The sequence below is a fragment of the Cheilinus undulatus genome, linkage group 17 (genome assembly GCF_018320785.1).
Source record: "Cheilinus undulatus linkage group 17, ASM1832078v1, whole genome shotgun sequence".
NCBI lineage: Eukaryota > Metazoa > Chordata > Actinopteri > Labriformes > Labridae > Cheilinus > Cheilinus undulatus.
In genome coordinates this window covers 19,242,919-19,259,785 of record NC_054881.1, presented here as the reverse complement: position 1 = coordinate 19,259,785, position 16,867 = coordinate 19,242,919, and the positions used below count along the sequence as shown (strand labels likewise).

The window sequence follows — 16,867 nt, the reverse complement described above, 5'->3', positions numbered from 1 at the left end:
GATTTGATATTGATTTAAGTGCTTCAATGTCGATTCAGTAAGAAGTAGAAATACACAAATAACCTGTTGACAATTTTTTAATAATTATTTTCATGCCCATGTGAACATATTTGGTAAGTCACCTCACATTTTTGAGCAATAAAACATCTGAAAATAAAAATTTGCAAAATAATAACTTAGTTGTGCAGATGGATTACAAAAGTAAAAAACATGACAGTTCTGTATAAATGCTGAAAAAGTAAAGTGCATGTAAACTTAAAGACTATTTCTGTCCTCTTGGAAATTGTGATAAACCTCACATAACGTGGTTATGGTTGGTTGTTGTTGTTTGGTCTAGTGCGGCCTTCGTCCATACAATGCGAATCACACGCACAGTGACCCCCACTGGCCAGGAGGTGAATCGATTCAGAGGATTTTCTGAATCGATATTGAATTGGGGGAGGAAATATCGCGATGCAATCGATTAATCGATATTTTTACCCACCCCTACTCAAAGCCACTAAATTAAAATATTTGAATCATATTTTGACCTTTTAATTTCCTGATTTTTACTTTCTTTCAAATATATTTGCCTTTTAAAAACATTATTTTTTCATTTCAATTTCAAGTTTTGACCTTTTTGGACTAATAAATTTACTTTTCTCAGATTTTGAACCTTTAAAATGATCTTTTTAATTTGTTTTAAATTTGAAAATCATTTATAATCAGTGCTAAGTTTTTTTCATATTTTATTACTGGTGAAATGAGGTTGAGAGTTTATGGATAAAAAGTTGACCCTGTTACGCCCTCAGGTTAGACCTGAATACAGAATCCGGCCCCTGCTGTGATTGAGTTTGACAACCTTGATTTAGAGTATCATTGGTGAAAAGCACTTTGAAATGTTTTTTTATGTTGTTAGTCAAAGGTCTCTAGGTTTCTGGCCAGGTGAGCTGACATCATATACGTTTGCAATTTCTAACAACTCCCACAGCATTAAGCGGGGTACACACATAATGATTATCAGGCTGTTTTTGTCCCGATTTTCCCCCTTCCCGACCAAGGACTGCAAACGCCCCATTATCTTATGTCTAATAAGATTATCCTATAAGATTATCCTGTGGTCTAAGGTGTGTTAAGAGTGAATTTGTCCCAATAATCGGCTCCAAAAATGGTCGGGGCCGAAGATCGTAAATATTAAACTTGTTCAATATTTACGACCAAAAATCTCCGTGTGTGTGGGGAAAGCCGACGACTCCCGAGTCATGACGCCTTGAATTGGGACGTGGAATGGAATGTAGCCAATCAAGAAGCGAGCTGACTGAGGAACAAGGAAGTAGGCGTAAATAAAAACAAGCATGGCTGACCTGCTGAAGCATCAGAAAGTTTTTTTTTTTTAGTTTGGGATTTTTCCATTAAAAATAGTCCCAAGAACACCATCATTCCCTCCTCTTGTGTGTCCTCATCCATGTTGCGTGTTGAGCACACCACACACAGTACGATCAAAGCTGTTCAATGCCTGTTCAAGAAGCGAGCTGACTGAGGAACAAGGAAGCAGGTGTAAATAATAACACACCACACCTAGCACGATCAAAGCTGTTCAATGCCTGATTTTTTTATCTTCATGTGTGGGGTCTCTAACAGATAAAAAAATCTCTTAAGATTTAGAAAATCCTTATGTGTATACCCCGCTTTAGGTGGCATTTCTTCAGAAAGTTTCAGTAGTCTTCAGCCATTTTCAGTTGATTCTTCTCTGTTATGTTTTGCTGCCCTGGCTTCAACTCTTGGCTTTGTTGCTCAACACTGCCCCCACGATTATTGGTGGTATTGCAAGGTTTGGTCTGTGTCTGTAAGCTTTAAGAGAACATGCAGAAATAAGATCGAAAATATTTCTAAGTACAGAATGCTCTAAATGTGGAGCCTTAAAGCTAACGTAGGTAACATCAGACGCAGAGCCAGAAGGAACAAACATCCAGGGCTTACGCCTCATTCCCACATACATACAGTTGCAAGAAAAAGTATGTGAACCCTTTGGGATTTCTTGGATTTCTGCATAAATTGGTCATAAAATGTGTTCTGATCTTCATCTAAGTCACAACAATAGACAAACACAGTCTGCTTAAACAAATACTGCACAAAAAATGATATGTTTTCATGTTTTTATTGAAAAAATCATGTAAACATTCACAATGCAGGGTGGAAAAAGTATGTTAACCTTTGGATTTAATAACTGGTTGACCCTCCTTTGGCAGCAATAACCCCAACCAAATGTTTCCTGTAGTTGCAGATCAGACCTGCACGACGGTCAGGAGGAATTTTGGACCATTCCTCTTTACAAAACTGTTTCAGTTCAGCAATGTTCTTGCGATGTCTGGTGTGAATGGCTCTCTTGAGGTCATGCCACAGCATCTCAATCAAGTTGAGGTCAGGACTCTGACTGGGCCACTCCAGAAGGCGTATTCTTCTGTTGAAGCCATTCTGTTGTTGATTTACTTCTATGCTTTGGGTCGTTGTCCTGTTGCATCACCCATCCTCTGTTGAGCTACAGTTGGTGGACAGATGGTCTTAAGTTTTCCTGCAAAATGTCTTGATAAACTTGGGAATTCATTTTTCCGTCAATGACAACAATCCATCCAGGCCCTGAGGCAGCAAAGCAGCCCCAAACCATGATGGCCCCTCCACCATAATTCACAGTTGGGATGAGGTTTTGATGTTGGTGTGCTGTGCCTTTTTTTCTCCACACATAGCGTTGTGTGTTCCTTCCAAACAACTCAACTTATGTTTTCATCTGCCCACAGAATATTTTGCCAGTAGTGCTGTGGAACATCCAGGTGCTCTTTTGCACACTTCAAACGTGCAGCAATGTTTTTTTTGGACAGCAGTGGCTTCCTCCGTGGTGTCCTCCCATGAACTCATTCTTGTTTAATGTTTTACTTATTGTAGATTTGTCAACACAAATGTTAGCATGTGCCAGAGATTTTTGTAAGTCTTTAGCTGAGACTCTGGATTCTTCTTCACCTCATTGAGCATTCTGTGCTGTGCTCTTGCAGTCATCTTTACAGGATGACCATGCCTAGGGAGTGGAGCAACACTGCTGAACTTTCTCCATTTGTAGACAGTCTGTCTTACCGTGGAAACATGAACATCAAGGCTTTTAGAGATACTTTCCAGCTACCCTTTCCAGCTTCATGCAAGTCAACAATTCTTGATCATAGGTCTTCTGAGAGCTCTTTTGTGCCAGGCATGGTTCACATCAGGCAATGCTTCTTGAGAACAGCAAACTCAAAACTGGTGTGTGTTTTTTATAGGGCAGGGCAGCTTTAACCAACACATCCAATCTCATCACATTGATTGGACTCCAGGTTGGCAGACTCCTGGCTCCAATTAGCTCTTGGAGAAGTCATTAGCCTAGGGGTTCACATACTTTTTCCACCCTGCACTGTGAATGTTTACATGGTTTGTTCAATAAAAACATGAAAACATATCATTTTTTGTGTGGTATTGGTTTAAGCAGACTGTGTTTGTATATTGTTGTGACTTAGATGAAGATCAGAACACATTTTATGACCAATTTATACAGAAATCCAAGAAATCCCAGAGAGTTCACATGCTTTTTTTGCAACTGTATGTGACTGATGTTCGATAATCTGTAAATATACTGACGATGTCTCCTAGTGCCAAACGCAAAGAACTGCACTTTTTTTTATGGATTGATTTAAAGCTAATAAACGACCTGTAGCCATTGGCGAGAGGAAAATGTTGTCCAGGTTTTCGCCATCAAGCAGCTTGGAGTCTGGATTTATTGGAATTACAGATATAAGACAGGACTAATATTGCATATGAAGAAATAATTGAAGAGGTTGGCCAAACAGGAAAGCAGAATACAGTATATTTCATATAGGAATATATATGAATGGCTGAACGAGCTAAGCTAACTTATTAAGTATTCAAATGTTTGTTTATAACTTAAATAACCTGTTTTGAATCTAATCAGCCAGTCCTAACTTTTCACTTAAATGTTCATTTATATCTGACACCATCAAAATGATTTTAAAATACTTCATATTCACTGATAAATCCTGATAAATTTCGATCAATATGATTATTCTGACTACGTATTATATCAAGCTGATAAATGTGACTCGTTGTGGTCAGCTAGCTCACTGCCATACAATCTCTCCGAAATCTACCACAAAGTTCAGTTTTTTAAGGGTACTCACGGCACATACCAGATGAAAAGATTACCGGGGGATAAGTTTTTCAAGTAGGTCAGACATCACGTAGATTCCCATAAAAATGAATGGACTTCCTGTTGACTTAGCTCTGTAACCATACATATGTGGAAACAAGGCGTTACCCCAAACCAACAGGGTCCAAGGTCATGCTGCTTGATCTTTTATATCTCTATCATGCACTTACATGTAAAAGTTTCAAGCCAAGATCTGAAATGTCAAAATCTATACTTTTTGGGTGTTGGTGGGTGAAAACTTCACCAAACAAGAATAATTCCTCAGAAACAGCATTATTTTAGCATCTGATTGTTTCCAAACAATACCATTTGAAACCATAAAACAAATTTCATGAAGATCTGTAATTTCCACTCTTGGCTTCCCAAAATAAAGCTTATTAAAGTTACATTACATAATTTGGACTGGAAACTATAGGGCACTGGTGACAACTTGCATGGCTTAAACCCTGTAGGCCACCCCATGGCTAAGCTGATGGCTAACACAGTCAGAATGTTAATATGCCTTGTTAAGTCAAGCTAGGGTTAAAGCTCATTTAGGATCTTCTGCCCTTGGACCAGTATACCAGCCCTGGGGGATACATGGCAGAAGTATGTCTGACTCTGCTGCACTCCTTGACAACATTCACATACCAGCTTTACTTATGGACCTAGTTCCTGTTGACCTTGCTAACAAGACTGCAAGGGGCTAACTAGTTGTAAGTTTAAATGCAGAAACATTTCACAGCTCTGGGCATTTCTTAAATGTGCATGTTTAACTTTTAGAATAAATACAAGGCACATTTTCCCCCAAGCTAGTGGTGATATCCGAAGTCGGACAACAACATTTCTGCCAATTTGTTTTGGAACTTCTTGATAAAGTGTTTTCAGTTTAGTTTAGCTGTTAGCACAAGAAAGGACTAATACATACAAGGCTGCTTCATTTCATGTTTCTAAATGTTTAATTTTAAACCACTGCTTTTGTTTGGATTTGGTTGCCGATGCTGCGAAACAAATGGATATTAGTACGTGGAACATATTTTGGGGTTTTTAACTTCTCTAATGATAAGATGCATAAAACCTCAAATTTCCCTCCCAGTCCGTTGAAAATATTTGTGCATGTTTTGCTCTGCAAACACGGCTGTGAACTGCTCCTCTGTGTTTTCTTCTCTGAGGGTCGCAGAAGTGGGTTAGCTGGATGTGACTTCAGTGAGATTTTCACAGCGGTCCTCAGAGGCAGTCAGCGGGACTTCCTGGTCTCATTTATACCCGGCTTTTCATCGCTTGATTCATACAGCCTGTTGACCCTGAGTAGACAGCTGTCTGGTGAAAAACATCACAGTATGATTTTAGCTTCAGGAAATTCATATAGCTGAAAACAATCAGCAACTTTAATTTCAAAATAGTACATAAACTTTTAAAAATAAGATGTTTTCCTTATTATTATTATTATTATTGTTATTTAGCTATTCTAAACTCTTCCAATCACTTTTCTTTTTTTTGTTTTTCAGCAGTCTCAAATAATAATATTTTTATTGCTAAAATCAAAACACCTCCTCATTCATTTAACTCTTTCATTGCTGTTCATTTAGCTTTGCTTTAGTTACAATAAAAGACTGAATTGGAACAACAGAACAACTTCGGGTTTAAAGAAATACTTCTCTTGACATAAACATAACACACATTTATGACTTAAAATAATAGCACTGATAGACAAAAGAGGAGCATGGACACAGGCCCTAAAAATTAGCTTCAATGTAGCGTCCTTCAGACTTTTGCTTAAGTTAATCTTTTCCCAACAGCTTTAATCAACAGGTGATGTTCTGCTTTATTTCTAATCCATACTTTTCCATTTCAAACAATGGCATCCTTCCAGGTTTGCAGTGGGACATTTGTGTTTTATTTACTGGTAAATATGCACAACCATGTTTTCACAAACAAAAAAAAATAACTCCAGTGCATTCAAAAGAAGCGTATTTCCTCATTTCTTTGTGCAGATGTAAAGGCATTAGAGATATAGGAAAGAACACACAAAGAAGTGAACTGTTGTTGGATGTCATTCTGCAGTGCAGGGCAGTAAACAGCCCCTAAAAGTATACTGTGGCTATTTCAGACATCGCACCCCCCAGCCCCTTTACCCCTGTCATCCTGCATTGTTTTGATGACCCTCTGTGGGGGTGATGTCCCTCAAGGTTTTAGCAGAGAGGACGCGACATGCTTGGAGCAGAGGTTGAACACATAAAAACTCCTTCAGCCAGTTAGAAACACAGGAGTCGAGTTTCACAGCAGGATAACAGATGCTGCTCATGAAGCTGTACCGTCAAAATAAAGTGAACAAAAACACAAAAGCTACTCAGGATGTTTGTGAAATGTTTAGGAGCTGTTTCCCACCTGTGTTGTGTCTACATGACAACATATGCTAACTTGGTTCTGGTGAAAAAATGCCCAGAGACCTCAGAATGGTCAGCGTCTTCCTTATCTAGATGTCAGCAAACTGGAAGCTGAAGAGCCACCATTACTGTAGTGGTATCTCGGTATAATGTTTGCGTGTTTGAATGAAAGCTGACAGGAGAGTGGAATATTTTTCTTATTTTACCATCACTCTCTACTTGAGGTTAATAATAAAATTGCCAAATTGCCACCAAAATGGCGACAAAGGCTAAAACACTGAAGACTCACCCACCCATTCAGGCTCACAGCTTTGATCACACTAGTCCTGTTTTCTATGCTGATGCATGCTGAAGGCGTCTCTGATAAGTTCATGACTTGAGAGCAGACCTTGTGCAGAAAGCTCTCCTGTGAGATCATCAAGAAAAATCTCGTTGGGAGGCACAAACTTTTTAACTCCTAGTTGTCGATGTTATGAACTGTAAGGCTGAGATAATGCTCCGTAGTTGTGGAGAATTGGGTTACATTTGTTAGCTGCTGGGCCACCTTCTCTCTGACGTGTACGACTCTGTCCGGGATTTTTCAGTAAAAAAAAAAAAAAAATGTGCGCCCAGTCCAATCATACTTTGGGGTGAATGTCAACACTCACTGGGGGCATGGCTTTATTGTGATACTGCCATCACAATCTCTGCATAATCTTGTGAAATATTTACAGGTTACCACATTTTGTTCAACGTCTTCCTTTTTTAAATTTGATCCACTGTCAGATGACAGATCCAGTGCTGTTGCTCATCCATCTTCTAACACCAATAAGCCGCTTTGACGGTCTGTTTATGTCCTCCATTCTCCCAAGCTTTTTTTCACCTCTGCTGATACAAAAATGTGCATGCGCAGAGGAATAATTTATACTCGATGGTCGCATTTTGTAATTTTAAACATTTCAAGTGGCAAAAGCCAGGATATATCCACACCCACGCCTAGTTCGAAAAATGCTTTATTGATGACTTTAGGCCTAAAGTTTGGATGCTGATAAAATCCAGCCAATCACAGCAGAGTTTGACTCAGTAGGAAGCTTCTAAAAACAATGTTTACAGCAATGTTTTGAGAAGAATGCATTGAGCAGAGTGACATGCTGATCAGTGTTAAAAGTCATACAGGTTGGCCCGCCGGTAGTCGAGTGGTTAAGGTGCATGCCATATACGCAGGCGACCCGGGTTCAAATCTGGCCTGTGGCACTATTTACTGCATGTCTCTCCCCGCTCTCCTCCCTGTTTCCGACTCTATCCACTGTCCTATCTAATAAAGGCCAAAAATAAATCTTTTTAAAAAAAAGTCATACAGGTTTAACATTTAACCAAGTGTACATCCTAAAATATATGCAAAACCAACCATCAAATCAAACAGGATAAAATAAATCATAAAGTTAACAGTAAAAGTAATATTAAACAGAAGAAATGATTATTCTGTAATGATTGCAAATGTTCAAATGTTTGAAACGCTCAGCTGTTTTTAACTGGTTGTTGGCCTTACTTCTATAGCTTGAACATGAATGTAGAAAAGTTAAGCTAGGTAAAGTGGTGCTAGTCTGTTCAGAGATTGGCGACATGATAAATATGATCCTTTAATAGCAAGGAATCCAGTGGAGGTAAAGCATTAAAGGGATTAAAGTAGTCCCTTTTTTGTTACCAGTTGGGAGAGTAGCAGATGTACAAATGATATTTCAACTTATTTTAATCACAAACGTTTTTGTAAATGCTGTAGACATATTTTATATACTGGAAAACAATTCCCAAGGACAGATTTCACTTCCTGCATTTGTAAATGAAACCTTTTAGGAGAAAATTAATAACATAAATATGCTGGTATAATGTCGGTACTACCTATATGTTAATATTAAGTTCTTTCTTTTTGTCAATGAACAAAACAAAACAGCAAAATATCTCTTATACTGACACTATGGAGGCTATTGTTGAATGAGATATAAAAAAGTATTATATATAGTATATAAAGAGCAAAATATAGCAATTAGAATGTAATAGGTATCAAATATAAGCCAGTTAGTAAATACTGTATTTACACAGGAGAAGTAAAATTTTGTCAAAGAAATATTAACACCAACATACTGTGGGTTTTCATCCACTTAACCAAGCCTCCTTCTCTGTGTTCCAGCTTGTTGCGTACTACAATGGGACAACTAAAGACATCATTTGGTCCCAGACAGAGAAGATCCACTGGCCAAGTGGGGGTCCACCGCTGGATAACCCCCCCTGTGTTTTTTCCACAGATGACCCCTCCTGCAACGATGGTATGACAACTCTGCCCTATCTATCATAACAACACTTAGCCCTTTCCTCATACTCTACTCCTTTAAAAAAATTGTAAAGCTTGTATCAGAAGTGAAGTATTTCCAAACAAACAACATTAGGTTGACCGATGGACGCACGGACTTCAGGAAATTGCAGGAAAAGATAAGAAGGCAAAGGAGTTAATGCAGGACATTGTGGACAAGTAAATTATTCCTCATTTAATTGCCAATTTTCTCCTCCTAAGAAAGATTAAATCTCGTTACATGGATATCACAACACATAAATAATATGTTATTGCTTCATCAGTACAGAGCCTATGATATTTTCATCGACATGGTGATGATAAATGTCTTGTTTCTGTTAGTTTCATCCCAACTCTAACTCTAAAAAGGAGAGTTAAAGTTCTGGAAATTATTTAATTGTATCCACAGAGCGACAGTTTCCCAAGGGAAATGTCACCAATGATAAATCTGGGAGGAAACAACAACAGTTTTAATGTATTTTGGTGTTAAGGAGGGATGATAAGTGGGGGTGCAATAAATTTAAAGCAATCTGCAAAGAATTTTGGGAGTTAAGAGCCTGGCTGAAACCTTCCCTATAGTTGGCGTCAGCACTGCTAATGTATTTTCTGGAATTAAGTATTGAAAATTCAAGTTAACCAACAGACACAAAAAGCACAATGATGACAGTGTCTCAGCCGTAGAGCAAAGAAGTGGATGAGGATGAAATATTATTCGCTATAGAGTGGTACAAGTTTGCTTAGCGATGGGGGTCAGTGAGTAAATAGGAGGAACTGAAAAACAAAATCAATAGAAAATTAAAAACAGCAGCCTTGTTTCTTTCCTGCTGTCTTTTTGCTATAGAAAGTCGTGAAACCAGCATTGTAGTACTCTTTCTTAGAATGACATCAATCAAGCATTGTCCTAAAGTATTGACCTGCTCCTTTTGTTGATCATATTGAACATGTTAGCAGTAAGAAAAGCACAAGCACCAAAGACCTATTTGTCTTAATATGCAATATGCGTAGGTTCATAAGAGGGATTAATGAACATGCTTATGCCAGCAAATGGGTGAACAAATCGAGAGGTTTTTCAATCTGTGACCCTGAGTAGGAGACTCGGAAGTATGAAGATAAAACTCTGTTGCCAAAGGGTGCACTTAAATGTTTTTCAAGGCAGAGATGCCTTTTTAACATATGCTTGTCTTAAAGTCGACAGAAATTTCTCAGCACTGGTTGTTTGTTCAAAATGCACCTCCCAGCAGGAGACTTGCCCTGTCAGACAGGAGGGCGTGAGATCTCTTGTGGTAATAAGAAGATGCAGAAATAGTGGATGAAGTACCAGTGTCTGGTACTTTGACTTAACATCAATGCCACTCATTCACAGCATCAGTTAATGTGTGGAAAATCACATACTGGCAAGCAGAAAAGGGAAAAAGGCTACTTCACTGGTTTTGTGTCAGAAACATCTTCCCCCACACCTGGTTGTTGGCAGTGAACTTACCTGAAAATGTTCTTCTAGATTTACACATTAGCTCACAGGACTTCACTTGACCCTTGTATTTAGGGGCTTACAAGAAACATTTGAAGTGAAACAGTGGTAACATGTATTCTGTTAAAGTTTAAAGAGCCAGGTCACCCTGAAAATTTGGAAAGTTTTAAGTTCAGAGATCCTAAGAGTACCTTAAAGAAAATATATGAAATTTGCACAACTCCAATTCCAAAAGAGTGTAAAATGTAAATCAAAACAGAATGCAATGATTTAAAAATCTCACACACACATATTTTATTCACAACAGAACATAATCAACATGTCAGACATTGAAACTGAGACATTTTACCATTTCATGAAAATATTTGCTCATTTTGAATTTGATGACATAGAAACATCTCAAAAAAGTATTGACGGGGCAACAAAAGGCTGGAAAAGTGATTGGTACCAATGAAAAATGGCTGAAGGAGCATTTTGGAACTAATTGGGTTAACTGGCAGGTCAGTAACATGTCTGGGTATTAAAGGAGCATTTAGAGAGGAACGGTCTTTCTGTGTCTTAAAAGTATGGAACAGTTTCAGAAAAAAATGCTACTAGACATATGAAGACCCTGAATATCCAAACCTCTCCAATACATAATATCAAGAAAAGATTAGGAGAATCTTGAGAAATCTCTGTGTGCAAGGGACAAGGCTGAAGATCAATATTGGATTGTCACAATCTTTGGGCCCACAAGTGGCACTGCATCAAATCATGCACGATTAAGTATAGGAACTCTTTAGGAATACTTCCAGAAATCATAGTCCTTCAACACAGTTTGTGGTACCATCCACAAATGGAAGTTTAAGCTGTATCATGAAAAAGATAACATATGCAAATGTGACCCTGAAATGTCACCGTCTTCTCTGGGCCACAGCTCATTTGAAATGAACTGAAGCAAAAGGGAAAGCTGTTCTGTGGTCAGATGAATCAAAATGTTAAATTTGAAATTGTTTTTGGAAACCAGGGGCGTCGCTACCGGCTGACTAAAAAGAAGAAGGACCATCCAGCTTGTTATCAGTGCACAGTTCAAAAGTCTGCTTCTCTGATGGTACAGGGATGCATTAGTGCTTTTGGTGTGGGCAGTTTATACATCTGGAAAGACACTTTCAATGCTGATAAATATACAGTATAGGGGTTTCAGAGCACCATATACTCCCATACGGAAAACATATCTTTTCAGGAAGGCCTTGCATATCAGCAGGACAAAGCTAAACCACAGACCACATCCATCACAACAGCATGGCTTCACAGTAGAAGAGTCCAGGTTGAGTTGAGTTGAGTTTGCCTACCTGCAGTCCAGACCTTTCACCAGTAAAGAAACACATAAAAAATCACAGAACAAAAATCTGCCAATGAAGACTCAGGACTGTTGAGCAGCTAGAATCCTGCATCAGACAAGAATGGGACAACATTCCTCTCATAAAGCTTAAGTATTTGGTTACCTCACTTCCCAGATGCTTACAGACTGCCTTTAAAAGTAGAAGGAATGCTACACTATGCTTAACATGGCCTTGTCCTTACTTTTTGAGATGTGTTGCTGCCATCAAATTTAAAGTGAACTCATATTTTTCTTGGAATGGTAAAATGTCTCAGTTTCAACATCTGATATGTTGTTTATGTTCTATAGTGAATAAAATATGGGTTTATGAGATTTGCAAATCATTGCATTCTGTTTTCATATTACCCATAAGTTTTATAGTACTTTTCTGGAACTTTTAAAGCTACGTATTAACAGAGTACTTAAAAAAACCTTGAAACTGTTGACGTTATTTACTGTTGTCGTCTGAAATGACGTATCCTGAAAGGATGAGCAACAGCTTATTCTCTGATTTATAGCAGGATGCATCATTAGTCTCAATTAGGGTTTTAATTATATACTTGGAATGTCAGAGCTGTATAATTGTGCTTAATTGTTGCCGGTGTTTGTGGCTGACAGATTGCTAAAGCCGTGCAGCTGTACATCAGGAAGTCACAGCTGCGTTTCTTTCTGCACAGAGCCTTTTTTTCTCCTCAGAGATATGAATGTGGACATCTGTTGAACATATGAGAGAAAGTGACTGGATCCTTCCTCTGTTTCCAGGTCATCTGCCTGTCCTGGGTATCGTTGCTGTAGGATCTGGCTTAGCGCTCATCATTTTTGGAATCTCCAGTTTCCTCATTTACAGGTGAGCTTGACTGAATCGACATGATGCTTCCTGTCTTGGTGCTGTACAAACTGCACGAATGCAAATATTGATTTTTTTTATCACTCAAAGAAAGAAAGAAAGAAAAAGAGAAGAAGCCAGAGGTGTTTGAAAAAGGATTTAAGGGTCGAGTTGCTATAGGTGCCAGTATGGTATTTACACGATTGTTTCCACAGCAACAGCTCAGCAGGTGATGGTCTTAAAGCAGTGGTGGAGTCTTAAGCTGCCAAGTGAGCTCATATTCTGGCCCCCCAAACAACCCCTACTGCCTTCGCACTTAATGATCGTTAGTGTTGTCATTAACTCTGTTTTCTTTGACTGGATTTAAGCTAATCGCCACCAATTTAGATAATTCACACAACAATGATGTCAGAGGGAAAAATATCAGTAAAGGTCTTTAAAATGCTTCTCTCAAAGGATTGCATGTTTGTTTATAAGCTGTGGTGACAACAATGGAAAAACCAGGTTTACAAATTTGGAATAAGGCTTTTTCTCACAATGAAAAAGTACGTCCCGTCAAACTTGCACAGCCAAAATGTTTTATCTATGAAGTCATCTTTGTGTAAGAATCTATTTCCCTCGGTACAACAGCCTTGTTACCGGTGCTGCTTTTCAAAATACAGAGTTCTTGGTCTTCCATATTGCATCAGTTTTGCTCAAGCATGACTCCAGGATCAAACAGGATCGAACACTTGTAAATATGCTTGTTAGGCTTGTGAAACAAAGTGGTAGAGCAAGGAGTTCTCAATTTTATCTCATATAAATTATTTATTTATTCAAAATATCTTTCAAAAAACATAAATGAATAGGCAAGTGTTGCAAATAGCCATGTCAGCATGAGTTTTGAAAAGGGTGTAGGATAAAGAAAAGACCATATCTCCCACTACACCTTTTCCATCAGTCAAGTTAAGGCTGAAACATTCAAAATAAAACCATACAGATGCTTTTTTGATTAAAATAATATGAATAACACACATCAGAGGAGTCACACTACATATGAAAAGGGTAATAACCAAACTACAGCTTGCTGAATGGGAAATATTTCAGCATTTTATGAGTAATGGCAGCAGTTATCAACGTTAGACTAGTTACAATTAAGTGGTCACAGTTTGGTGTGGTTTGGACACTGAGATTACTTGGTATCTGAGTCTGCAAGGCCAGGCAGTATCAAGTATCAAGCGGGGGCAGTAGATCAGATTTTGAAATGAAAATCTAGATTTTCTCATAAACTTCTATTGCTGCTCTCCTTGGGTGTTTTACCCTGTTCAGTACAGGCAAAATGGTTGGACACAAATGAATTGTTTGTGTACCAGCTAGCTATTCATCCCTCTCCATTTAACTCAGGCATAAATACGTACATGCATTTGAGCAGGCATGCAGTGAAGAACGGAGGATGGAGTTTTCCTCACAGACCATATCTGAGTGACTCGCTTAGTTATCAGCCGCACATTAAGGCATTTTTATTTTCTTTATCAACATTACATCACTATCTGTAGTCAATATTCTAGTTATCAATACCCATTTTTCTGTAGCATGCAAGCTAAATTAGAACGTGTCTCTCACTCACGTATTCTTCATAGACAAGACAGACATGCCTTTTGAGATGAAAATTTCTAAAATCTACCTGATTGGGCGAGATCAGCCGATAGTGAGCTGGATACAAATCTGGCCCAATATTGGAAACTTTGTTGAGACTCCAAAGTTGAGTCAAAAATTGCAGTGTATGCCTAACTTCAGTAATACTTACATTTTCTTTTACATTTTGGACCTAATGACGTTAGGTTAAGACATAATGACTTTATTAGACTGAGATTTGCATCTTGTTCATGTAAGCTGTGCAAAGAAACACACTATTGATGCAAATGTAACATGCAAATGTTTTTGTGCAGTGCACTCTGGGTAGTGATGTGAAATGGCTGCATTGTTGCAGCCATATACATATGACATCACGACATAGAGTTACCTGCACAAAAATGTCAGCCTAAATGAGATTATATTCATAAATTGTCTCCAAAATGTAGAAATGTAGAGTGATTCTTTGTACCATATATTTAACACTAATGCCAATCTTATAATGACAACATGTCATATTGCGCAGAGTTCCTTTCAAGAAGTTAAACTTCATCGTTTAATACAGGAATTGCTCCCATTCTCCTAGCTGAAAAACCTATCTTTATTTGACCCGTCTTCAACCATGATAGAAGTAATTAAACTTTTCCTTCCTTCTGAAAATGATTTAACAGTTTTGCCAGTAGAAAAGTTTGGTTTCTGCATCTGGACATGATGTTAGGGATGGGATGTTAGTTTTCAGGCATTTAAAGTCAAATTATTAGCAATTCCTGAAACATAAAGGATCTGATTTTGGATCGTCTTGTCAAAGATTTTTTGGGGGATTTGTAATACTAAAGAAATGCATCATCATGATCATGATGTTTAATCTTAGAGCCCTTGGAACTATCCTGAGGAGAGAGAACAAAAGATATTGGTGATAAATTGGGACTTGTGTCCATTAAAAGCTTTTTTTTTGTTCTGACACTTCTCATGACCTCAGTGTCAGAGCACCTAGCATTTGCTATTGGGCTCAACAGGGTGGTTCTGGAAGCACAAATCCCATTCTCTTTTTTCCGAAGCGGATTTGATTATTCGCCATATTATCAGAAGTATCAGCGTTAGACTTACAACAAGCTACCTGGGTGTGAAGCGATAATATATGCTCCTGTAGGAGACAAAAGTTTGCGAGTTATCAATCTCTAAAAACAAAGTTTATTTGTGATCTCTGACAAAAAATACTACTAAACTCACAATCCGTGAGTGTCACAGCGACGTCTCTGATTGTTGGGGTCTTTGGTACCATAGAAATGTCCACCATGCCCCCAAACAAAGTCTGTCAACTGTTGATGACAACTATACATGCCACCACAGTATGAAACAATAAATACTCAAACTAGGACATATCACAGTATTATCATTTCAAATATACCACTACAATAAAGCTACATGGAGAAAAGGGGTAATTATAGGGTTTGAAAGGTTGAAAATCCATCATTTACAACAGATAAAATCAATCGCAGTGGACTGTAGGATAAGTAGTGCCTTCCTCTTTCTGTAGAATATGTACACAGTAGGGGTGTAACGGTACAGACAAATTTCGGTTTGGTACGTATCTCAGTGTTCAAGTCAGGGTTCAGTACATTTTTGGTACGGTAAATGAAGCGAATAAATAAAATGTAGTTTTAAAAAATTAAATTGTATTAAAATAAATAGGCTAAATAAATTACATTTAAATTATTAATAATGCAGCAACCTCCTTCCAAAAGTTATTCGGTGATTAAAATATTAATAAATAAATACACTTTTGAATTACTAGGTTATTTTAATTGATATATTGATATATTGATACCCATTCTTTAAACACTAAAATTTCCCAGCCAACTTAAGCGCATCATCATACAACTGCAAGTTAGCTTGTCAAGTACGCTGATTAGCGTCTATTCTGCCGATTTCAATACTGACTTCAGCACTGGATTACTTTTTTAACCAGTGGAATCTACTACAAAATTTGGGGGAACTTTTCACAGCCCATATTGTCTTGTACCTTTGCCTTATTCTCTGTTTTTGAACACCATTTTGCACAGAATCAAATGTTTTATAGGCATGATTTCTCTGGTAACTGTTTGGCTTGGTTCATGCATTAAAAGTGTTTTTAGAGATTTTACGGAATGCCTAAGGGGGGTTTGAATGGCAAAATTTTCCTCTGAACCAGCGCTGCCAAAAAAGTAGACGGGCACTGTTGAGCTCTATGGCTAGGTTGTGAAAGTTGCCTCACAATGCAAAAGATACTTGTCCGTGCAAGCAGCAGCAGTAAACTTGGAAAATGTGTCCTTAAAAACCACATTAACTCAATTGTGTCTCTTTATCTGTTGTGATTGACAAATTGGTATCAGATGTCTTGATTCTGCTGTGTGAGTGAGGAAGAAGTGAAGACTTGTGGTAGTTGAATGGAGGTTGTTGAGAGCGCTGTGACAAGAGTAGAGAGGGCTCTTATGAGCTTTTTTGTTGACATTTAAAAAGTTGAATTGCTTTGATTTTGTAGAGACTATGATGCTGGTAGAACAAAAACAGATCTAACAGACGCAGACCATTATGTAACATGATGGAAGTTGTGTACAGTGCGCCAGAACCTTACCTTAAACATGAACTGAATAGCATCATAATTAACATCTTAGAAATTCCACTGAGCATATGCTATCTAGATCC

General features: G+C 38.0%; 1 protein-coding gene across 1 annotated transcript in view; it reads left to right on the top strand.

Annotated features, from left to right (window-relative positions):
* The window catches only part of LOC121525691 (atrial natriuretic peptide receptor 2), a 133,026-nt gene that overhangs the window by 42,005 nt on the left and 74,154 nt on the right, over nt 1-16,867 (top strand). The window contains exons 6-7 of the mRNA XM_041811800.1: nt 8,759-8,894; nt 12,508-12,592. Coding sequence (XP_041667734.1) covers nt 8,759-8,894; nt 12,508-12,592 — 221 coding nt within the window. The remainder of the gene's footprint in view (nt 1-8,758; nt 8,895-12,507; nt 12,593-16,867) is intronic.